At 39.3% G+C, this 26,274-nt stretch overlaps 1 protein-coding gene across 1 annotated transcript in view; it reads right to left on the reverse strand.

Moving 5' to 3' along the window:
- The window catches only part of Man1a2 (mannosidase alpha class 1A member 2), a 157,484-nt gene extending 131,240 nt beyond the window's left edge, over positions 1-26,244 (reverse strand). The window contains exon 1 of the mRNA XM_008832931.3: positions 25,275-26,244. Coding sequence (XP_008831153.1) covers positions 25,275-25,576 — 302 coding nt within the window. The 5' untranslated portion in view covers positions 25,577-26,244. The remainder of the gene's footprint in view (positions 1-25,274) is intronic.
- Positions 26,245-26,274: the final 30 nt, after the last annotated feature.

Here is a 26,274-nt window from a genome sequence, read left to right on the forward strand (position 1 = left end):
CTCTTTTTGATGTAGGCACTTAGAGCTATAAACATCCCTCTTAGGACTGCTTTTAATGTGTCCCAGAGGTTGTGTTGTGTTGTATCATCCTTTTCGTTGAATTCCAGGGATTCTTTTATTTCTTTCTTAATTTCTCCTTTGAATCACTCATTGTTTAGGAGTGTGTCATTTAATCGCCACGAGTTCATGTAGTGACTAGGGCTTTGTCCCGTGTTGATTTTTAGCTTTATTGCACTGTGATCCAATAAAATGCATGGAATTATTTCAATGTTTTTTGTATTTGTTGAAGTTTGTTTTGCGGTCCAGTATGTGGTCAATTTTTGAAAATTCCATGGGGTGCTGAGTAGAAAGTGTATTCTTTGGTGCTTTAGTGGAATATTAGAAAGATGTCTGTTAGGTCCATTTGATGGATGGTACCATTTAATTCAGACATCTGTTTATTCTTTGTCCAGTTGACCTGTCTAATGGAGAAAGTGGGGTACTGAAATCCCTACTATTACTGAGCTGGGGTTCATCTATGTCTTCAAGTCCTGTAGCATTGTTTTTATGAATTTGGGTGCACCACAATTTGGTGCATATATGGTAAGGACTGTAGTATCTTCTTGGTTAATTGTTCCTTTGATCAGAATGAAGTAACCCTCCTTATTTCTTCTAATTAGTTTTACTTTGAAGTCTATTTTGTCAGATATTAGAATTGCAATCCCTGCTTGTTTCTTAGTTCCATTTTCTTGGAATATTCTTTTCCGTCCTTTTACCTTTAGGTAGTGCCTGTCCTTGAAAGTGAGTGGGTTTCTTGCAGACAGCAAAGAAATGGATTTTATTTCTTAATCCACTTAGTCTATGTCTTTTGACTGGGGAGTTCAGTCCATTGATATATAAGGTTATTGTTGAAAGATGTGTATTGGTTGCCGTCATTTTGATTGCTGTTTGTGTTCTCTGTCTAATTTTGTGTTTCCTCAATTATACCTTTATTTTCTTTCATTGCCCCTGGGGTACAGCTGTTCCTTTCTCCTCTCTCTGTATTGCTTCAAGTATTCTTTGAAGGGGTGGTTTTGTGGACATGTATTCTTTCAGGCTTTTTGTGTCATGGAAGATTTTTCTTTCCCCCTCAACTAAAATAGACATTTTTGCTGGCTAAGTATTCTGGGTTGGCATCTATTATCATTTAGAGCTGGAAATACCTTGTTCTAGGCTCTTCTCGCTTTCATAGTTTGCATTTATTAGTCAGCTGTAATTCTGATGGGCTTTCCTTTATATGTGACTTATTGTTTTTCTTTTGCTGCTTTCAGTATTCTCTTTGTTCTGTACATTTAGTGTTTTAACCGTGATATGTCACGGGGAGTTTCTTTTCTGATCCTGTCTACTTGGTGTTCTATGTGCTTCCTGTATTTGTATGGGGATGTCTTTCCTTAATTTCTAGAAATTCTCTTCTACAATCCTGTTCAAGATCGGGTCAATACCATGAACCTGAAATTCTTCTCCTTCCTCTATGCCTAAGATATGTAGATTAGGTCTTTTCATGGTGTCCCACATCTCTGTTTTTTTAAATTTTTCATAATCTTTGCTTGAGTGGTCCAATTCTTCAACTTTGTCCTTCAGTGTTGCTATTCTGTTTTCCATTTCATTCATTCCAGTGGTGAGGCTTTCCTCTGTTGTTTCAAGTTGGCTTACTGAGTTCTTCACTTCCTTCATTTCTGCCTGATTTTCCTTCAATGTTTTTTTTTTTTTCTTGCAAATTCATTCAGAAGTTTATCCCTATCTTCTTTTAGCTCTGATTTGTTTGTTCATGTGCACTTTAAACTCACTGAATTCCTTGATTATGTTTATGATTGTTCTTTTAAATTCTACGTCCTGGGTTATCTCTAGGGGGTTCTCCTTGTAGATCTCTTCTACAGGACTGGTGGAGTTTATTGGGGACATAGTGTTTTGGCTTTCCATTTTATTATTCTTTCGTTGTGATTTTTGACATGTGAATTTATTTTGTGTGATTCTAATATGAGAAATGAGTTGAAATATACTTCTGTATTATTGGGGTGCCTTGATCCTTTTCTTATTGTTTATGTAAAGCTGGTTAGTCCAGGTTTCAGATTCTCTCAGGTTTTATTTTGGAGAGAGCTGATGGCTTTAGATCAGCTACTCAGGAGCACCCAAAGAAGTCCAAATCAGGTTCTAGTCAGGTACACTCTGGCTTCCTTCCAAGGTTTGGACCCCTACTAGCAGGATCTCAAAGCAAAATCTGGTAAGTTCCCTAAGGAGGGGGTGGGCAATTTTGGAACTCTCAGATGGTCTGCTGAGTTCTCAGCCCCTTCTGCCAGAGGGAGGCCAGACCAGGCACTCTCTGGTGGTCTGCTGAGATCCCAGCCACTACACAGATGGAGGTCAGATCCCGCCCTCTGAGGCTGTCTGCTAAGATCTCAACCTCATCCTACCAAAGCCAGGTCTGCCCTGGGGCTTTGGGAGGGACATCACTCTATCCCAGTTAGGGGGTTGGGTGAGGTACAATTAGGGTAAGCTCACCACCTTGTGGAGGCAGGATCCAGGTGCTCTCAGGCAGTCCCCTGCATTCTCAGCCCCTATGCCAGAGGGAAGCCAGAAAACTGTAATTGGATTTTCATTTTGCATTAATAGTAATTTCAGGTCAAATCAATGGTTATTACTCATTGAATTAATCTCAGCTAACTTCAGTGATAATCAGCCAGTATGTCCCAAAAGTAAGAGGTACTAAAAAAGGTTTGGGAAATACACACACACACCCCCCACACACACACATTATTTTCTCAGAGAGGTAAATATGTAATCAAGTAAGCAGAAAATGAGTAAATCACAATAGAAGAAATAGGCACCAAAAACAACTGTTATAGCCATATGCTAAGAATAATCTTGAAAACAGATTTACATAAGATGGAAGAAATACTTCAAATAGAAATTAAAAGAATGGGAGTTTGCCAGGCTGAGTGCAGAAGGCAGAGAAGAAATGACACAACACACTCGCTAGAAAGTAATTTGGTACGCCACAGCAAGCAGAGCAGAAGAGAGGCAGGAGAGCAGGCTAGACTGCCTTTTATCAAGAAAACCAGAGAATGCAGGAGTTCATACATGAATAGAGGTTACAGTGCACCCTGAGCACAAACAGAAGTGACTAAAGGACTTCAATTAGAAAACAACACAACTGTATTTGTATCCTGGACAGACGTTATCAGGACTGACTTGAGGGGGATGGAGACAAAGACTGGAAAAGGAAGTAGAGGATCACAGCTGCCATGAAGACAAAAAAACGTATCAAAGTAGATGTGAAGAAAAAGGATTAAATAACAGAGACTTTAGAAAGACAGAACCAAGGGGCTAGAGAAATGGCTCAGAAATTAAAGGTGCTTGCTGCTCTTCCAGAGAACTTGAGTCAGTTCCCAGCACCAACATCCAGTGGTTCACATCTACCTGTTACTCAAGCTCCAGGGGATCGGATGCCCTCTTCTAGCTTCCGCAGACACCCACACATACATGTCTATACCCATACACACATACACAAATTTAAAATTAAAAAAAAAATATCAATCTTTTTATTTATTTATTTATTTTTTGAGGGGGGTCTTTTTGAGTCAGGGTCTCCCTGTAACCCCAGCTGGCCTAGAACATGCTATGTAGACCAGATTGGTCTCAATCTCACAGAGATCTACCTGTCTCTGCCCCCCAAGTACTAGGATCAAAGGTGTGCACCACCATGCCCAGCTTAATAAAAAGCAATCTTTTTTTAAAAAGCCCAAACCAATAAATGTAGGTGATTAAAAGAAAAAAAGTTAAAAAGCCTAAATTTTTCCATACAGATTTGAAAGAAAGGTGTGCCATTAACTATACGGAGAATTAAAAAAGGGAAAGTGGGACAGAGAGATGGCTCAATCAGTTAAGTGCTTGCCATATAAGTAATGAGGACCTGAGTTCAGATCCCTGGGACTCACACAAAAATCTAGGCACCTGCAATGCCAGCTCGGAGTGGTGGAGACAAAAGCATCTCTGGGGCTTATAGCTAACTAGTCTTCCCAAATCTGTGAGCTGATTCAGTGAGAAAACCTCAAAAAATAAAGTGGAGAACCACAAACACACACACACACAAACACACACAGAAAAGGATAGATAAAAAGAAAAAGCCGGGTGTGGTGGTGCATGCCTTTAATCCCAGCACTTAGGAGGCAGAGGCAGGCAGATCTCTGTGAGTTCAAGGCCAGCCTGGTCTACATAGAGAGTTCTAGGGCAGCTGGGGTTACAGGGAGACCCTGTCTCAAAAAGACCAAAAAAAGAAGTCAACAAAGCACAAAGGTTCAGATAGGTAAGGGTGAAGACATCGATTTGGAAATCATCAGCCTATGGGAAACAGGTGAAGCTTCCAGCTAATTCTATATTAACATTATGGTTTTAAGATGGAATGCTCCCCAGTCTTTATGTTTTAAAACATAGGTCCCCAGATAGTGGCACTATTTTGAGAAGTTTTAGGAGGAGATCCCTAACTTGAGAAAATAGATCAATGGAGTAGGTTCTTGTGGGTACCTTGTCCCTGGCCCCTTCTCTGCCTCATTTTCTCCTTCCTGGCCACCATGATGTGGATTGCTCTGCTCCTCCACATCCTCCCAGCCACAATGGGCTGATGCTTCTGAAGCTGTGAATCAGAATAAATAAGCCCTCCTTTTAAGTTAAGTCAGGGCATTCTGCCACAGTGACAAGAAAACTATGTAACACAATTTGGAAGGGTACATTTTATGTGGTGAAAAGTCCACCTCAATAATTAGGCATGATGCAGCAAGCCTGTAATCTTTAAGTAAGCCTGAGCTATATGGAAAGACCCTCTTTCAAACACAAGCAAGCAAAGTATACCTCAGGAGGGTTTCTTCAGAAAGATATCGTAAGTGGGAGCAACTAGATCAGTATCAGACAGCACTTCTTAGAACACAGATAAAGATTATTTCATTCAATACATACAATTCAACTAAATATATGATCTGGTCTTGTTAATTTACTGCAACCACCACAATTCATTTAATTGTACTTTTGATACTTTTTTAACCCATGACTCAAAAATGTGTCAGTTTCCAAAGATTCGGAGATTCCCTAATGCCTTCACATTGATTTGTTTTAATCCCACTGAGGCAAAGAACATGTCTCACATGGCCCAAATCCTTGTAAGTTTATTAAGACTTAGTTTGTGATCCAAAAAATGGTCTGTATTAATACTGCATTTGCACTTAGCAGAATGCACATTTTGTTGGTTTTGGATCTGTCTATAGCTGTCAAGTAAGTCACTCAGGCTTACATCCATACTGCTCTTCCTTCTACGTCTCTTACCACATCCTGAGTGAAAGGTATTAAACTGTTAGGAGTTCAGTATCAGCAATGAGAAAAGAGGCATAACAAGAACCTCACAGATACAATTCACATACATACACATAAACTCCAATTAAGATTATTTCACTGGAGAATTCTGCCAAGGACTTAGGGCAAAACTAGTATCAATTCCAATAGAAGCTTTTAGGAAACTGAAGATTAAAAACAAAACAAAACAAAACATAAAAACAACTTTTAATTCATTTTATGAGGCCGGTATTACCTTGACCACAGAATCCATAAAAAAGCAGCAAAAAAGTAAAATTAGAAACAAATAAATCTCACGAACAGAGAAAACTACTTGTAGGATTAAATAGTACACAATGACCAAATGGTGGTTAACACTCAAAAAATCCAAGAATGTGGACCCAGAGATGGCTCAGCTGGTAAAGCCTGCCAAGCCTCATGACCTAAGTTTGATTCCCTGGACCCACATGGTAGAAGGAAAGAACCAACTCCTGTAAATTGCTCTCTGAGCCCCTCATTATCGCCATGAAACACATAACTAACACCACGAAACAAGCATGTACACACATACACACATATATCAAATAAGTGTAAAAAAGAAAATCAAAGAACATAACTGTATTAATAGATTTAAAAGAATTAGTGTATCATGATTTCAGCAAATGCAGAAAAAGCACTTGCAAAATTAAATATTCATTCCTGATTTTTAAAAATTAAAAGAAAAGAAACTCAGCAAACTAGAATACAAGGGAATATCCTAATCTGACAGACCACCAGGCAAAACCTACAACTGCTATCATATTTGGTGGTGGAGACCTGAACATTTTCCTGCTGTGATCAACAAGCTTGCTCGTGCTATGTCCACTCAGCACTAGAGACTCTAGCTAGTATAAGACAAGAAAGAGTGAAAGGCATGTAGACGGGAGGAAGTACAGCTGTTTTCTTCACAGATAACATAATTATGTAACGATTCTGTGGGATCTACCAAAAAGGGCCATAAAACATGCTGTTATTTTTGTAAGACTGCGGCATGTGGAGTGAATATTCATTCACAAGTCAGATGCATTTCTATAAATTAACAAAGAACAAAAAGAACAAAAACCTGTAAAATATCAATCAAGATAGTATCAAAAATACGAATCATTTTAAACAAATTACAGGGGCTGGAGATATGGCTCAGAGGTTAAGAACACTTGTTGCTCTTCCAGAGGACCCAGGTTCAGATCCCAGCACCCATACGGTGGCTAACAACTGTAACTCCAGTTCTAGGAGATCTGACACCTCTTCTGGCCTCCATGGGCACCAGGAATGCATGTGATACACAAACATACATACAGGCACATAAAAACAAATATTTTTAAAAAAACAAATAAAAGATGTGCAAGACCTATATATTGAAAAAATATAAACATTAGACATTACAGAAAATACAAATAAGAAAGGTATATCATATTTATGAATTAAAATCTCAGTGTTGTTAAGACATTAATTTCCCCCAAATTAATCTACAGACAAAATTCTCAGCAGGCTCTTTTAGAATTGGAAAGCTGCTTTTAAATTTATATAGAAATGTGAAGCACCTAAAATACCAAACAAGTTTTAAAAAGAAAAACTAGAGAACATACACTGCCTGATTTCAAGACTAGAGTATAAAAGTACAGTGATCAGTGCAGTATCAGCATAAAAATGCACAACTGCATAAAAAAAAACAGCATACAAAAAGAGATTCATACACATGATTTTCAACAACACTATAAAGGCAATGCAACAACAACAGCAAGAACTGAAGTCTTCTTACAATGCTGAAACAAATAAATATACATACAATACGATATTGTGTGGAAATCACAAAAGAAATTGTCTTCTCAAAGTGGGCATTCTGACCTCCAGAATAAAAAGCAGGCAGCAAGATGTGCCCACTGTTACAATAGCAGCACGACTGTTATGGGAGTAACCAACTGCTTTCTGATTGGATTTGAGACCTGTTCCACAGGAGGTAATTCATGCCTGGTACTGTAAATCTTGTCAAAAGCCCATGGCTCAGGAGGCCATAGGCCCTAAGGGGGAAACTACTATCATTATCAAACAAACATGCTGTCAAACTGCCTTCTAAATATTTATGCTTCTAACCATAGATTAGTGCTGCCCTCAACCTTGGCCAGAGAAACCTCTTCCTGCAGAGGACAGTGGTTAACACAGAGATTTATAACTGGCCAAAGTGCTGAGAATAATTGCCTGTTGATTACTCAGACCTAAATCTCTCTTAACCTCCTATCTCCAAGGCTCAGGGAACATCACAAAATAGGGTGTGTTTGTTAGTTTTTGTGACACAAACTAGTCACCTGAGAAGAAGGAACTTCAACTGAGGAATTTCTTCCATCAAACTGGCCTGCGGGCATGTCTGTGAGGCATTTTTTTAATCAGTAAATGATGTAGGCAGACACAGCCTACTTTGGACATGGACAGTGCCGTTCCAGGGGAGGTGAGTCTGGCTAAGAAAAGTAGCTGAGGGCTAGAGAGATGGTCCAGCAGTTAAGAGCATTGGCTGCCCTTGCAGAGAACCCAGGATTGGTTCCCAGCACCCAAATGGCAGCTAACAACTGTTCATAACTCTAGTTTTAGGGGACACAATGCCCTCTTCTGACCTCCATGGGCATTGCACATCACGGGTGCACTTACATACATGCAGACAATACACTCATACACACAAAATAAAAAATTTTTAAAAACTTAAATTTAAAAAAGTAGCTTAACAAACCAGGGGTAGCAAGCCAGTAATCAGAGCTGTGTTCCTCTATGATCTGTGCTCCAGCTTCTGCCTCTAGTTCCTACCTTGAGCTCCTGGCTTTGGCTTCCTTGATGATAGACAGTCATTTGGAAGTGTAAGATGCAGTAAACACTTTCCTCCCCAAATTGCTAACTAGGAAAGGGAGAGTGGAAAGAATGTAAGAGCCTGAGGATGGGTAGGAGTGATGCAAAAAATTATCTCCTGACATGACATGGCCACTGCACCCATGAACTCACCTCAACTAGGATCATCTGCACAAGATCAGTCAATATCCCAGCAAGTGGCACTAACTGAACACAGTGGGTTACGAAATAAAAAAAAGCAAAAAACAAACGTAAAAGGACATGTCAAGAAGAGTGGATGGGGACATATTAGAGAGCATCCCAGGAAGGAGGTGGGTGGGAGCTGGAATGGATGTGCTCGAGATACACTGTTACATGAAACTGTCACAGAAAAATAATTTTTTTAATTATTTTAAAAATACAAAGTAAAAGTTACACTGAAAATGGTTCTTATCTTGTTCTTAACAATGATGATCCTTGAGATAAATTCTATATTTCAAAATTTCTAATGAAAATTTTCCATTTACTTGGGTTATAATATAGGCTAATTTATGAGTATCAATGAACTCTGCATGAAGTCAGAAAACTTGAAGCTTGTGTGATCTGGACCAAGTTCAATCCTATGCCTCACTCTCAGTGTAATTAATTAATTTTTTTCACCTTAATTTCTAAAGAGTGTTTATCAAACATTGAACAGGTAAATTCTGGAGCATGTATACCTCCTTCATCCTTAAAATCAACTACTAATATTCACTGAAATGGTCAGTCAATGTTCCTCCCTACCTCTTCAGGCTAGAAGCACACTATTTGATTAACACAGGTTCTTTGATGTTTTTATGACTCTCTGATAACTGTGTTCCTTTTATGTATTAAAATGTTAAACATCTTCCCTTCTCTAGCAATCTCTATTTAAACTATAGACACAGACTCCCTGACCAGCCCTCATTTCCTGCCATCCTGAAAATTATCCTACACTCCAACATCTGACCACCTCACAAACATATTCTGAATTTTAAAAAATATTAGTTTTATTTTTTATATGTATGAGTGTATTGCCTGCATGTGGGTAAGTGCACCCATGTTGTACAATGCCCATGGAGGTCAGAAGAGGGCGTTGGATCCCCTAGAACTGGAGTTTATGATCGGCTGTTAGCTGCCATGTGAATGCTGGGAATCAAGCCCAGATCTTTTGCAAGAGCTGCCAGTGCTCTTACCCACTAAGCCTCTATATTTTGCATTTTCTTTCTTTTTTTAAAAAAAAATTTATTTTTATTTTATGTGTATGAGTATATTACCTACATGTGTGTAAGTGTGCCTGTGTCATGCAATGCCTTCGGAGGTCAAAAGAAGGTATCAGATCCCCTGGAACTGGAGCTACAGACAGCTATCAGCCACCATGTGGGTGCTGAGAATCAAACCCGGGTCCTCTGAAAGAGCAGTCACTACTCATAACCACTGAGCCATCTCTCCAGCCCCACATTCTGCATTTTCGCAACTTTCAGGCTATACATGTTAACTCTTTCCCCATAATTTCCTTTATTCCTCTGCTGTGATGAGTCTGTTCATTCTTCAAAATTCCATTCATGTTATCATCATCCAGCATCCTATAGACTCTCATATTACTAGGACTTAATTCAGGAAGCCACTGGGAACAGAGGCACCTAGTGTCCAAAGGGAGCAACACTGCAAATACTGTTCAGTGAAACAACTCTTGGTAATATTCAGGTAATATTCCAAGTTACTTTGAGTATAGCGTAGATGAGGTAGAACAAGGTAGAATGTGGGAACTTAGGCACTTGGCCTAGAATTTCTATTTACTAAAGTTTATTCTTTAAATTTAACTATGGACCTGTGAACCTGGTTTCACATAATGCCTATTTTCTGAATCTAGTGTCCCCAGACTTTGTTAGGTTTGAAAGATACCCAATATTCACATGTCTTTACGTGTTACAGTTGGTTTCTAGTACTTGTACACAAGATTCCTCTCCTGCAACTCTTTGTAATGTAAATGGAATGTATTTTAGGAATAATACCCAACCCCAGGCCTTCAGTCATCCATTCTCAATCTTAGCTAAGGCAATTCAGTGTAGAATGGAAAATTTTGACACTAGCACCACTGAAAATTAAGGAATCCCACCTAAAAAGGTAATATTCCAAGTTACTTTGAGTATAGCGTAGAGGAGGTAGAACAAGGTAGAATGTGGGAACTTAGGCACTTGGCCTAGAATTTCTATTTATTATTGCACGCTCACAAACAAGGCACTTTCAGGAACCTGAGATGAGACCTGTAATACAGTAATATACTCATCTACACAGCCTGTTCTGCAAGGCTCAACACATATATGATTTGAGGATTGGTGTGCTTTCTAGCACAGGCTAACAGGGCAAACTGAATCCAAGAGCATATTAAAAGGAGTCTACACCGTGAACATGTGGAGTTTATTCCAGAAACACAAGGATGGTTGGATATAAGAAAAAATCAATGAATGAAATGCATCACAAGGAATACGTGAGCATCTTAACTGATGAAAAGAACACACAACTCCCAACACCCTTTCAGTATAAACATATTTAACAAACAAGAACTAGAAGCAAACTTTTTCTGCATGAGCCCACAGCTAACATTCACTGGTGAAGGCTGACTTCCTCCTGAAATGAGGCATATGAGGTGAGTCCTGTCACTGCTAGTGCAAGCTCAAGCCAGAGCAACTAAGCAAGAAAAAGAAAAGGCACACAAACTGGAAAAGTGAAACTATCTCTAGTCACAGATGGCATGGTTATGGGTGTGCGTGCGTGCGTGTGTGTGCATGTGTATGTGTATAAAGCTGAAATGTCAAAATATCTACAAATGACTACTATAGTTAACAAACAAATTCAGCAAAGTTTCAGGTATATCACAGACACTTAAAGTATCAGTTGTGTTTCAACATACCAGAAATCAATCAATAAAAGAAATTAAAAATACAATCATAATTCTGATAGCATATCAAAAGAAAAACAAACTGCCTATAATAAATTTAAGGTGGGAAAAACATGCAGACCGAAAGCTACAAACAAACAAACAAACAAAAGTCACAGAAGATCTAAATAACCGAAAACTATCCATTGGCGACAAACTGGAAGACTTAATATTGCAAAGATGCAATAGGATTCAAAGTAATCCTCAGATTCAATGTAATCATTTATCAATAGTCTAACCATTGTCTGCAGGAACTGAAGAGCCTATCTTCAAAAAAGAGTGTTTCCTGCTGAAGTGATTAATTGTTTTTAAAGTAGGGATGATAGTTGGATATTATATCTTCTAAATGCCATTAAGCCATTCCTTTAAACTGGTCAGTTTAATGTTAAGTGAATTTTACCTGGTTAAAGAGACTTAAGAGCTCTGAATTACACAGGGCAAGCACAGCTTGAAGAACAAGGTGGAAGAAGAGCACACTTACCCTAATAGGAAGACCTAGCTAAGCTGCCTTCATCAAAACCATATTGCTCTACCAGAAATATACATAAAAGCTAAGAACACAGAAAACTCCAAAACACATCTGGAGTAGATGAAATTTTTCATATGATAGAAACAGCATTATAAATCCAGACAAAAGGAAAGACTCTTCAATAAGGGGAAAAGACTGGATACCTATAACTACTCATCATATATGAAAATCAGTACCAGGTAATTAAACCCCTAGAAAGGAAAAAAGGTTAAGCTACCAGAACTGAAAATACAGGCTTATACTTCAGGAAAACTTTCACAAACAAAACCCAAAAAGTAAGACCATAAAAAGTACTGGGGCTGGAGAGATGGCTCAGCAGTTAAGAGCCCTGGCTACTCTTACAGAAGACCTGGGTTCAAATCCCAGAACCCACATGGCAGCTAACAACCGTCTGTAACTCCAGTTCCAGGGGAACCAACACCCTCTTCTGTCCTCCATGGACACTGCACGACACAAGTGCACATGCAGGCAATATACTCATTCACATAAAAATAAAAAGCTTTTTTTTCCTTTTTTTGGTCTTTTTGAGACAGGGTCTCTCTGTAGCCCCAGCTGTCCTGGAACTCACTATGTAGACCAGGGTGGCCTTGAACTCACAGAGATCTGCCTTTCTCTGCCTCCCGAGTGCTGGGATTAAAGGCATGCGCCACCACACCTGATAAAAATTTTAAACTTCTGTAAAACTAAAGACAAACCATAGACAAAACAACATACCCATAGCAAGAAGAAATGTTCAACACATACAATTAACAAAAGAATTCACACAGAATTATAAATAATTTCTACAAATGATAAGGAAAACGTAAACAACTCAAGAAAATTATCAGGCTGGAGAGATGGCTCAATGGTTAAAAGTACATACTGTTCCTCCAGAGGACCTGAGTTCAATTCCCAGAAATCACATCCTGGGGCTCACAACCACCTATAACTCCAGCTCCTGGGGGATCTGTGGGTACCTGTACATACCCACACGAAGACACATACATATACACACAATTAAAAACAAACATAAATCTTAGGGGAAAAAATTAATATAGCTGAGTGTAGTATAGTATGGCACACATTATCCCAGCAACATTCAGGAGGCTGAGGAGAAAGGATCCCTTGAGCCCAGGAGCTCCAAACCAGCCAAGACAACACTGTGAGATGCCTTCTTCTCAGACCCAAAAGAGGGGGAAGAGGAAAGGAAGAGATGAGCAACAGAAAAATGTGTGTACCTAAGAACACATATCCAAAATGTTTTTGCAGAATGAAAAAAAATTCTATCAACAAGAGAATTGAGGTTTAACCATACAACAGAATACCTAAGTGGGTAGTATAACTGAAACACCCCAAAACATCAATATACACAAATCATAACAGTATTTTCAAATTTTTCAAACATGTTATTAACATATCAAATCACACAGAAAATGGCAGTGTCCAAATCATGATAAATTTTACTTGAAGGATAAATCTTCAGCTGAAATAAGAAAATGTTAGGATTTGACAAAGCTAAATAGTGAGAGCCCTGAAATTCACTGTCACTGACTGATTTTTATTTATGCCTTTGACTTTAAGATTTTTTTTTTAATGCATGTGTTTGCCTGTATGTATATATGTGCACCACCTGTGTGCTTATGCCTAAAGAGACCAAAAGTGGGTATCAGATCCTCTGGAAGCCTCAGTGATCCTCATCTCCACCCATCCTCCAATCCTGGGGCTACACACCCACCTTTTATGTAGGTGCTGGAGATCTGAACTCAGTCCTCATGCTTGTGGGGCAAGTAGTCTTGAACTCAATGAGCTAACTTGCCAACCTTTGTTTTTGTTTATTAAATTTATATATATTGCATAATCATACAGTAAGTAAATTTTAGTAACCTTTAAAATTATTTTAAAACTTGTAATTTTGTGTACAAAATGACACTAATTTCTACTAAATAGAATGTATTTTATCTTTATAGTATTTATGCTATATAAAATAAATTTCTGCATTTCTCAATTCCCTATTTCATAAAATTACTTATATTTCATATGCAGAAGCAAAAAATAATTAATCAATTCCTTCATTTAATAAATAAGGACATCAAGACACAGAAGAGTTAAAAAGCTTTTCTTCGTATACTTTAGTAACAAAGGGCCAGGCTAAAACTAGAGCCTCTATCTCCTAACTTTGAGCCCAATGTTATGTTAAATATACAACAATGCTGTCCTCTGGATTATATAACATTCCAAATCAGGTCACTGCAGAGAATGCTCTTTGTGATAAATCCAAAAACCCAATCTGAATAATAAATCTCCACAACAGATATTATTATAGCCACATTCTAACATGATAAAAGTTACAGCAAAAAATTAACAGTAGTAGAAATAAACATTTCTGACAGAAATGGCACAAATAGGAAAATTAAGATTTTTCCTAGCCAAGAAATATATAGATTTAGTGTAAATTAAATTAGATATTTTTGTAATTTTCACTCAACAGTGTGGTGGTTTAAAAGAGAACGTCCCCATAGGCTCCAAATATTCGGACATTTTGTTCCCAGTTGGTGGTGCTGTTTGGGACGCTTTAGGAGGTGTGGCCATGCTGGAGGAAGCATGCCACTGGCTTTGAAAGTTCTTAAACTCTGCCAGATTTCTCCAGTTGCATTCCATTTCCTGTGCCTGCTTAAAGATGTGAGCATTCTGCTCTCTGCTCTGGCCACCTCTTGCCACCATGTCTTCCTGCTATGACAGACTCTAATAATTCTGGAACCCTAACCTCAAATAAACTCTTCCTTCTATAAGTTCCCTTGGTTACTGTTTTTATCACAGGAACAGAAAAACAATACAAATATGGACTATAACATTTGCCTGATTTTATTTTTAAAAGCAATTAATATCTCTTGTCTGATGTTGATTTTCAATGGGTACCTAGCTTCTTCACATCTATGAAAATGAGATTAACAAAGTCTCATTTACAAATCTGATGAGAAAACTAAAGAGGATTAGACACATGAAAACACGAATCACATACCTTTGTTCTTCTTTTTCCTACAGGAAAGAAATTCAGTACAGTGGCATTCAGAATACTTTAGATACATTTCCAGGAATAACTTTGTTCTAGATCAGGCAAATGTGAACTACGTCCACTTTTTGTTATTTTTTAACAATGGGGCCTTCATATGCTGTAAATACAAAGATAAAATATGGTCATTTGTCCTCAAGGACTCCACATTCTACCGGGAGAAACAGATCAGGAAGCAACAATTATATAATCCTTTAAATATGCCACAACAAATGTTAAGAAAGGCTTAAATTTTTAAAAATTAAAAAAAAAAAACTACCCAATAAGACAAGCTATTAATATGACTCAGTGGTTAAGCACACTTGCTGCTCTTGCAGAGAACCCAGGTTTGATTTCTAGCCCTCACATGGCAGCTTACAACAGTCCATAACTCTAGCTCCAGGAGATCCGATGCCCTCAGTAGGTATACATGTGGTGCACGAACATACAGGCAGGTGCAACTCTCAATACATGTAAAAAAGTTTTTTTAATCGTTTTGAAAAAAACTGTTAATAAAATAGTAGCAACATGAACTCTGATAATTAAGAGAAAAAAACACTATTGGGGAAAATAGTAAGAAAACACCTCAAAGCATTCCCAGAACAGACTTACAATAGTCATGATAGAAAATAAAATTATATTTGCTTATAAAGAGATAATGTACCATGAATATCCCTCTCTATTAATAAAAACTGTGGTATTGGGTCATTGCTTTCAAAATTTTTTAAGGAGTTGATTATTAAGGTCTGCCAACGCTGCTGAACTTCCCTGTGAATTTCCTTGCCCCACCCACACCCTTTCATTCTTCAGTTTCTTCTCTTAACTCTTCTTCAGCGATGCATTTATTAGACCAGAGGAAATTTTCAGTTCCACTATAATGCTGAGATTTCTATCTTATATAGCTGCACATTCTCATGTTGAGTCAAAGGATGCTACAATGTGCATGATTGTATTCTATCTAAATAGTTACCAGAGTAAAAAGCTGGTGTTTTTTAAAAGCCAGTTATTAATTTTTCCTGTTCAAGTGTGCTGGATCACTAGATGAGTTTAAATGTATTTTTAAGAGTAGGTAGGCTTAATTTTTGTATGCCTGTGTGTTGTCTGACTGATGGACTATCAAAAATGAGTCTGCTTTTCACTGTTCTTTTGAGGCAGGTTCTGAATTGTCCTCCTGTATTTTATATGCATATATATTCTACCTTTCATATCAGAAAAGTTAGTCGGGGGTTAGACACAAAGAAGTAAATTCCATTACCTCTGCAAATAAGGAGTTGGTATCAAATAAGTTTATGAAGCTTCATTTATTTTGGTTTTTTTTGGGGGGGGGTGTTTTTTGTTTTTGTGACAAGGTGTCCTTGTATCCCCAGGTGTCCTGGAACTCACTATATAGACCAAGTTGGTCTCAATCTCAAAGATCGGCCTGCCTTTGCCTCCAGAGGGCTGGGCTTAGACATAGAACACCACACCAGGCACTGGCGCTACGCAATTTTTTAAAAGATACAATCTTAAACTGCACACTATGGAAGACACATAACCTACATAAATCAATGTCAATATTTTGGAAGGCATATACTGAGGTTGTAAATTTAATGTTTTAATAAGAAAGTCCAAAAGAATAAATCTTAAGAGAAAACAAACATCTCATAGACCTAGAACTCTTAGGAAATCCAAAGGAAATTCTATAAAGTTATAGCTTTTAGAACAAGTGAACTAGTATTTGAGAAACTGAAACACTTAACTACACTGTCCACCTAACAGGAAATTTAACAGTCATCTATAATATCCAATACAGGAACAAAAACATATTCTGTGGTTTTAAAATGCTAAACTAATAAAAACAAAATTACAGGTACTTTGCTTCAGATCAAAATTAAACTTTAAGAATATACAAAATGTTACCCAGTAAGCAGCCTCTTCCAGACTACACTTGTGAAAGAAACAAGAAATAGTTTATAGAGGAAGAGGGGAAAAAAAAGACTCAGACCATGAATAAAGGAGGAGAAAGAAAGGGCCTCACTAATCTATAACCATACCTGGATTGAAAAGAACCATGGGCCTTACTTCATGCTCAAACTACCTCCCTAATCTATTACTTATCCTGAAGACCCAGTAGAGACCTGCATGTAATCAGACAGTGCTTAGCTTCCCTTTCCAGAGACCCTTCACAAGTCTCTCCAGATTGTCAAACTCGTTTCATTCCACCAGAGAGCAACTACAGGGATATTTGTACAAAGGAGCAGAGGAGAACAACTGTATTCCAGGCGGTAAAGGACAAGACAAAAGGAATCTCAATGACTATCCACACTTCCAAGTGCATTATGAATTTGGGCATGCATAAAAACTGACTCCAGCAATACAACAGCTGAGTGCACCAAATAAGCAGTCCTAAAACAGAGTAATGCAGGCTAGCTCCTCCCCAACTATGAAGCTGGAAAAAGTATCCACTCAATGCTAAGGCCAAAAATGGAAATAAGGACAGTGGCACTATCTGACACTCACAAACATTAAGGACACAAAGACTACAGATAATTCACATCTAAATAAAAAGAAATGAGACAAACAACCATACAGACTTACTAGAAGACAAAACAAAACTGCCCCCAACAAAGTTCCAGAAAGCCTTAAGAACAGGTAGGCATTAGGCATGGTAGTGTATAACTGTTACCCAGATACTCTGGGAGACTGAGGCAGAGAGATTCAGCAATTCAAGGAAAATCTGGGCTACACAGCCAGACTTTGTCTCAAAAAAATAAAAAGTTAAGGAGATCCTTATCTCACAGAAGATTAAAATGAGTGAAAATGGCAAGAATATTAAAATTGCAATATGGATATATAAAATCTCTACTCTTGTACTATAATGGTCCATTTTAACTATCAACTTGATTGGAATAATAAACACTGAGAGCATTAATGAGGTACCCTTCAGGTATGTCTGTAAGCATACTTCCAGAGAGGCTTAATCGAGGGGAAACCATGAAGGACTACTAACAAAGGAAAAAGCAGAAAGCGAAATGAACACAGGCAGGCCCTCTCTGCTTCCTGGTCAACCAAGTCCCTCTGACCACACCTTCCTTATCATGGACTGAATTCCTCAGAACCTTAAACCAAAATAAGACCTTCTGACCTTAAGTTGTTACCTGTCCAGTATTTGGTCAGAGCAAAGAAAAAAATAATTAATATAGAAAGTCGGTACCAACAAGCATTAATTACAATGAAGGACTGGTTATCAGGAAGAATTTCAAAGAGTTTGGATCTATGGACTAGAATCAGCTTCATAAACTGCAGGTTACAACTACACACGGCTTCACAGAACTGATCATAGTGGTCACAAAAAATAAGGCTTCTCAATGTGCAACAACCAAAAATGTATCAAAATCAAATGTGTAATGTTTCTAGCAATGTTTGCCCATGGTGCATCATGAGACTTCACTGAGCCTTGGTTCTGAACATGTACTATGCATACTTTGCACTGCACATGCCATGATACACCAGGCAATGCCAATGAATGCTGCCTAAGGCAGCTCAGATTCAAGATCACCGCATGCTGAGAGCTGCAAGGCTTTACGGATCATAAAAGCATAAAAGCTCAATTACGAAAAAGAAACCTTTTAATATTTTCTTACTGTCATTTTTCAGTATGTGTTAAATTAGTGTATCTTTGTATGTTTACATGTTTGATTTTAGAAGTTGCTAAGTTAGGGGCTAGATAGATGGTTCAGTGCTTTAAAGTACTCACTGCTTTTGCAGAGAACAAGGGTTCCATTCCCAACACCCACACAATGGCTAACAATGATGTGTAACTCCAGTTCCAGGGGATCTGACACCCTCTTCTGGGCCCCAAGGGCATTGCAAGTATGGGTACACTTCCATAAGTACAGGCAAAACATTCATACACATAAAATAAAAATAAATCTTTAAAAATTGCTAACTTAACCAGGTGTGGTGGCATGTGCCTTTAATCCCAGCACTTGGGAGGCAGAGGCAGGCAGATCTTTTTGAGTTCAAGGTTAGACTGATCTAGACAATAATTTTAAATATATTTTTTGCACTATGTTTTGCCATTTTGTACTACATATTTATGTAAAGTGGCATTCTCAGCACTAACAATTACAAAATCAAGTATCAATCAACTCTGAAAGATGAAAAGTGAAGATGCTCTATGCCCTGCAGTACCAAATATTCATCCAAGATTTAATTATTTTCTTATAGTGACCAGAGATTTTTGTTTTGTTTTGGTTTTGGTTTTTTTTTGAGACAGGGCTTTCCTGTAACCCCAGCTTGCCTGGAACTCACTATGTAGACCAGGCTGCCTCTACCTCTGCTGGGATTAAAGGCATGAACCACCATATCCATGCCAGAGGACTTTTTAATCCTTTATGTAAAAACAAACATATTCATCTCATCAGTATGCAGATTTGCTTTTGCATTTTATAAACAGTAATATTGTATGTATACAAAAGAACAGCTTTTAAAAAAAAATCTATGGTTTATTATAAATGAATATTTGATTTGGGGGCCTATACATCAATATAGTATACATAATATACTCTCAGTGGCATAAAAATTTATTGGGCAAAAAGGAGTCACAAGTAGAAATAGTTTAAGCCTTGTGCTAATGAAGCCCTAGAATGGTGCAAACAAAGTTTAGTGGGCCATTCTGGTGGGAATGTGGAAGACCAGAGGCCAATAAAAATGCAGACAGTAAAGTCACAGCTCACATGTTTCAGAAGAGAATAAAGACTGATGGGAACTGGACTAGAAGACATCCATGTAACATCTGACAAAAAAATCTGGCTGCACTCTGCCTATGTCTTGAGAATCTGCTTGAAGTTAAATTTAAAAGTAATGAGGTAATTTGTTTAACGGGAAAATTCATGACAACAGAGCACTTGAGGGTGTGGCATGGTTACTGCTCACTGCTCTTATCCAGATTTATAATGAGTGCAGGAAAATATGAATAATGTACAGTTTTACAAGGAAAGGAATACAATGAGCTTAAAGCTTCAAACAAGGAGGATGCAGACAAAGAATCTTCAATTATTAGATTAAAGCAATTAAAGAGAAACTGCTCACTTTGCCATAGGACAACAGAAAAGTTCCCATTGAGGCCTGAGAGATGAGTCAGTAGGTAAGGGCAATTACCATCAAGTCTTACAACCTGAGCCTAACTAAGGTGCAACAAGAGAATCAACCTTGCAAGGTTGTTCTCTGATTTCCACGTGCATGCCATGGCATGTGTGTACCCCCCCGACACACACACATGCACATGCATACAGACACAAAATATATAAATGTAAGTTTTTTGAAAAGGAAGAAAAGGTCTCTGAGAAAAAGACCCCACCCATTGAAGATTCCAGCTTTGTAAAATGCAAATTCATCTGAAAAGAGAATGATGCTGAAGGGCTTTCTTGTTGGAAAGTAGCTGTCTAGGAAGTGCTTTTCCAGGTTTAACTGCAAAGGCACAGAGAGGCCACTGCAACTGTGAAAGAAGGGGTCATACTACATTTGGGGCTGACAGCAGAACTCGGTAGTGCTGTGCCCATGGTGCTGGCTTTTACAAGCATGCAAAACACAAATGTTACAGAGTCATAGAGGCTTGCACCAAGGTTCCAGAAAACCACTCAGGCCAGGCAACATGAGACAGGATTAGAGTCTGCAAGGAGTCCTGAGAGGCCACTACATAAAGCTGTAAAGATGAAGCTGAAGCTGCAATAGACCCCAAGGTGTTGAAGATACTAGACAAAAAGTATATCCGCCAAGGAAAGCTGCAGAGAACAGTGGGACCAAACCAAGAGAGAGGTTAGTATGCGGTATTACAGGCAGCAGAACTGGAAGCAGGTGACTACCCAAGGCTCTGGAGTTCATATGATGCCACAAACCCTGGATGCCAGACATGCAGCTCTAGGATTTGGCATTTGTCCAGCTTGGATTTGTCTTGCTTTGGCCCCATCTGTCTTTCCTATGCCTCAATTCCTCCTTTCAGGAGTCAGGATGTTTATTCTGTGCCACTGTATATGTAAAGTACACACCTTATCTTGTTTTTGTTTTAAATTTTATGGAATGATGGCTCATAGTTAAAAGACTGCCTTGAATCTCAAGAGACTTTTTAACAGTGTTGAAACTACTAAGACTCTGAGAACTTTTGAAGTTAGAATGAATGCATAATAGATAGCCATGAGCCTACAAGGAACAGAGGCAGAATGTCATAAAATGATGTGTTTGGCTGTCAAGTTGACAAGGAGGTGGACTTGTGATGGTTAATTTCAATTGACAACTTGATTGAATCAATAAACACCTAAGCATTAATGAGACACATCTTCAGGTGTATCTGTTCATAGTGTTTCCAAAGAGGTTTAAATGAGACGAAAACAGCTGCCTGAAGGTGGGGGAGCACCATTCCATGGGCTAGAATCAAAGACTAAATAAAAAAGAAAAAGGAAAAACCCAGCTGAGCACTGGCATTCTCCTTGCTCTGCTTCCTACGCTGCACCACGGTCCTCGTTGCTCCCGTGGCCATGCCTTCCCCACCATGGAACTGCATTCTCTCAACTGTGAGGCAAAAGAAACTCTCTGACCTTAGGTGCCTCTTGTCTAGCTAGCATTTGGTCACAGTGATCATGTTCTATGAAGCAAAGATGAATCGCAAGCAAAAAATGCTAATCATGATCTGAATAAAGAATTTAAGGGGCTAGAGACATGGCCAAGTGTTTAAAAGCACATGCTGCTCTTCCAGAGGACCCATATCAGGCATCTCAAAATAGCCCGTGTAGTTCTAGCTCCATAATAACACCTTCTTCTGGCCTCCATGGACAAACACACACACACACACACACACACACACACACACACACACAAATAAAAATAAATCTTTTTTTTTTTAAACGAATTGAAGAATTTTTCACTAAGGCACACTTTTTTTTTCTGGGTGGCCTAGAACTCACAGAGATCAGCCTGCCTCTTCCCCCTGAGTGCTACGATTAAAGGTGTGCACCACCACACCCAACTATAATACACATTTTGTCTTGTGATTGGTATTGGTCGCTGCAGGTTTAAAGGGATTTTATCTAGTACAGTATCATATCGCTACGATTGACTCTTGGGTTTTTCTTTTCCCAAAGCCTACATTTTTTTCCCTTTGAAGAAACTACCATAAGTAAACATACATGACTCTCTCAAGTATTCAATTCAAACTAACAAGATCCTCACTGGAGAATAAAACTTACACTGGCTGTTCAAGTTAGTGTTTTAAGCATGCATACACACAGCTTGGTTGTATGTTATTATATAAGCAAACAGTTTCAAAATGAAAGAGACTGAGAACAGAATTCTATTACATACAGAAATTATGAAGATGACAATGTAAATCAGTGTGTATTGTAGTAACATTGATGCACATTGTAATAAACTCCTTTCTTAATCCAAGCTCTTTTCTCCACTAAGTTCTCTCCCTTCCCACTATTACCACTATGACTAAGTCAATACTGTGTCTACACCCTCAAACCTTGGTTGTCTCTGTACAAGAGCATTTTTTTTTTCTTTTTGGTTTTGTGTTTAACTCAAAATGATGATGTTCTTTACTTCGGTGACTTCAGTAACTTCCCACAGGCGACTCAGTATAAAGACCAAAATACTTAACAAACTCTAGCACCCTGTCCAAAGATGTAAAGGCAACCACAACCAGAGGAAGTATTGATTTATTGCCTTTACTTATCTGACACCTTAACTGAGTGGCATAAAATGAAGAGCAGATACCCCTCCAGAGGGAGCCAGATTCCAACCCAGCACTAACCATCTGGAAATACACACAAGTGTTGAGTGTTACTCTATCAAATTGTTCTTTTCTGAGAAATCAGAAATCTAGACTTTTACATGAAATCTCCTGATTTCTGAATGCTAGTGACTAATTCAAACTTCTGTAATTAAGGAGGCAAAAACAACCTGTGAAGCCATGCCCTCTCTAGTCTCTTCACCAGGCTGCTCAAAACTACTGTCTACATTCGTCCTAACAACATTTCTCAGGTCTTGGATGACACAAAGCTTTTTAACCTTAGGACTCTCACTGGTCTGCTCTGCTCTGACCACTTCCCATCACTATACCACACACAGTTTCTGAGCCATTTCTTCCTCAAGGGAAACCTTCCTATACTCGATGCTCTCCATTTCCTTTCCACCAGCATTATGAATTCTGACCGGTCTACCTGCAACTTCTGAATACTCATACCTCAAAACCAAAATCACCCATTGAAGGCCCACTATCCTCTAGATAGGAGGCTCCTGAGCTACAGGGTTTGACACAGTATGCATTTGTTGCTAACTAATAACCGAGTTCTAAAATGTTCCTTTAGATACGATTCTTGTGTTCTTTAAAATATCAAACTATACCCAGCTTTTCAGAAACATAAAATCCAACAAACATCTCTTAATACTATTCACAAGAAACAATGGTCTTGTCTTAATTTACCTTCCATCACTTAGTAAAGTGTGCTTCCTCATCCCTCTATCCTGGACCTTACACACACACAAATAAGCTGTCTATTTGTATCTTCTAAATTAAGATTTTTATACCCAAAATAGGTATGACTTTAGTTGCAAGTAATTCTGTAATAATACTATCTTTTAGAATTACATTTTAAACAAGTTAAAAATGCACATAAATTTACTGTTTTAGTGTTTCTACATTTTAAACTTATACTTAATGATAAATGCATTTCCTTGTTAAAGTAAAAGAATTCTTAACAGACTGTTTTCAGGCAAGATCAACAACAAAAATATTACTGACCAATGAAAACTACAAGCTGATAGAACCACAGAAAAATACAGAGACAATACAGATCCTTCACTGCTTGACTCTCACCGTATGAATTCTCATTTTCTAACTCAGTAACCAGAGTCATAGAAATTACCACGCACATCACTTGCTATCCAGACTCTCTACCTGGCCCAAACTAAGGATGCAGCTCACTCACCATCCCTTAGCCATCAGAACTAACAAGTTTCTCACTCCAAACTCAGAAACCCAGGCGTTAGAGATAACAATACATATATGTACATTCACGGACTATATTTTAAGACTGTTATTTGAAAAGTATTAGTAGACCTTATAAAATTGTGCAGTAAAATGTCGTATCAATATTTTTGTTCAAATTTTTGTATTTTAACTTCAACTGAAGGCTTTTTCTAAATTCACTACATATAAATCTTTTCAAACTGAAAGTTGGCAATAATTTTTAAAGTTTCACCCACACAAAACAGAAAGGAAGATACTTAGTATATAACCATGATAATAGCTAATAATATAGCATACAGCTGCTGCTGATGAGCTCTAATGCCTCTTTTAGACACACTTTTTTCAAATCCTTATCATATCTATACTATACCATGGGAAATAATTTTCAAGGAAAATTGTTTTTTCAGCAACAAAGTTCCCAAACCCGGTAATTTTTTTTTCTCAAAGTTACAAAATGCAAAGGACAAAATTAAAGAAACAAATCTAAAAGCACAGAACTTGAAAATGGCAAAAATCCCAAATTAACTTATAGAAAAATGGTATGAACATCTATTAGAACTACTCCCTAAGGTATAATCAAAAGTCAAAGAACCACCAATCAGATAATTAACTAAGCTGACCAAAAAGGGAAAAGTTCTCATTACAACAGTATACTGTCAAATATTTAAAACTTAGGCTCACATTTGAACCTAGGCTTTTTCAAAATCTTCATATTTAAGTTAAAAGTAGTATCAGCTTTCTACAGGAGTTCCATCATTCAGGTGAAATCTGGGCTCAACTACATGAATCTTTCTCACAAACTCAAGGATTAATTTGTGAAATACCGAAAGGAGAAGCTTGGGAAAAGTGACCTCTCAAACTCTTTAGGTAGAAGTACAGAGCTGGCTTGGAGGGCTGTAGTCAGAGCCTCCATTTCGTTTTGACTATTCTATACTGTGGGAGCTCAGTTCAGAGTCCGTGATCAAAGAATGGGAACAAATCACTGACCCAACTGCAGTCGTCAGGAACTGACACAGCACATGCTTTCACTATAACAAAAAGATCAGAGCGAAATTAAACCGCGGGGGGGGGGGGGGACCGGGACACGGGACCAACAACTAAGTCTTGTCCACAAGCCTCTGGGGTTTCTTCACCTTTTCAGCTGATTCCATACGGAGCACCCAATTCCATTCCCTGAAAACAGCACTCATAATAATACTACGTCTCTTCTACCCTGTTTGGCATCCAAAACACCTACGATACCCTAAGATTTTCTACTGCAAGCCGGAGAGCGGGGGCAAAGTCCAGCTGGCAGGACTCCGTGATCACACGGGGACTGGACGCAACACGTTCTCCATATGCGGACGCGGCACATGCCACATCAAACAACCCGGAACACACGTGTCGCCTAGAAACAGCCAGGCACTGCTGGACGTCCGGTTCCGAAGTTAACCATGCTGAACACTGACATTTGACTGCCAAGGTGGGCAGGGAGGAAGGTGAGGAGGAAGAAAGGAAAGGGGGGGGCGGGAACTACCCCTCGCTCTACCAAATCTTAGCACCACAATTCCTGAAATGAACCAACCTGTGTCTGTGCTCATCGGGTCCATGGATCAGGAAGACTCCGGGGTTTTTAGCCCCTTTGCCCGCATCGACGTGAGGAATTAACACATCTTCCAAACCCAGATCAAAGCGTTTGTGTTTGGAAGAGTCTGGAAGGAAAAAGAATGCCCCAAAACACAGGGTGATGAAGGCACTGAGAATCAGGAGAAGGATGAACTTCTCGGAAAGTCTCAAGGTAGCCCTGTGGTGCGGGAAGGAGGGCGGCCCCAGGTTCAGAGGCGGGATCCGACGTCCAGACAGGGGCAGCAGCGCGGGGGTAGTCATCTTAGGCTCTTGGGCGGAATACTTTAGAAAGTTCTCATCTTATATCAAACGTACAAGACATCGAACCGTTCGCAAAACCTTGGCAAAAATGGAGAAACCCAACTGTTCTCCCGTCTCGGGACTGCTGTGCTTCTGGACAAGGCCACCTCTCCCACGCTCTCCGGTGGCATCCAGACACCCGGGTGACCTCCCCGGCGATCGCTGGTTTATGTCCAGTGACACCCTCTGGCCATCTGGCTCTCTGGACCTCACCGGGTGAGCGCGAGTCTCCTCTTCATTCCCGGGAGGAGGTCGGGCGAGCCACGCTGCAGAGCAGCGGCGAGGTGGGTTCTGCCATGCCTGCCCCCAGTGCGATGCTCCGATGCGGTGTCCCGCCCCAATGGGCGCCCGTCGACACCCGGACCGACAGAAGCTGCCCTCTGCGGTCTCCTCGCCGCAGCCGTACAAGCAGCGGCCGGGCGAACACGCCGGGCCGATGCCGCCCCGCAGACTCCGGGCGGAGCTCCGACGGCGGGCTCGAGGGGCTACAAGTCCCGAATGCCTCGGCGCCCGAGCCGCGGCCGCGCGGTCCGTCAGCGAGCGGAACTTCCTCTGCAGCCGCCCGGCGTGACGGGGGAGGGGAGCGGCCGCCCCTGTCCGGCTCCTCCTCCTCAGCGGGGCCGGCTCAGCGAGCCCCGGCGGCCGCTCCCGGACCCAGG

The sequence above is a fragment of the Nannospalax galili genome, unplaced genomic scaffold (assembly GCF_000622305.1).
Source record: "Nannospalax galili isolate Female #2095 unplaced genomic scaffold, S.galili_v1.0 scaffold1951, whole genome shotgun sequence".
NCBI classification, from domain to species: Eukaryota; Metazoa; Chordata; class Mammalia; order Rodentia; family Spalacidae; genus Nannospalax; species Nannospalax galili.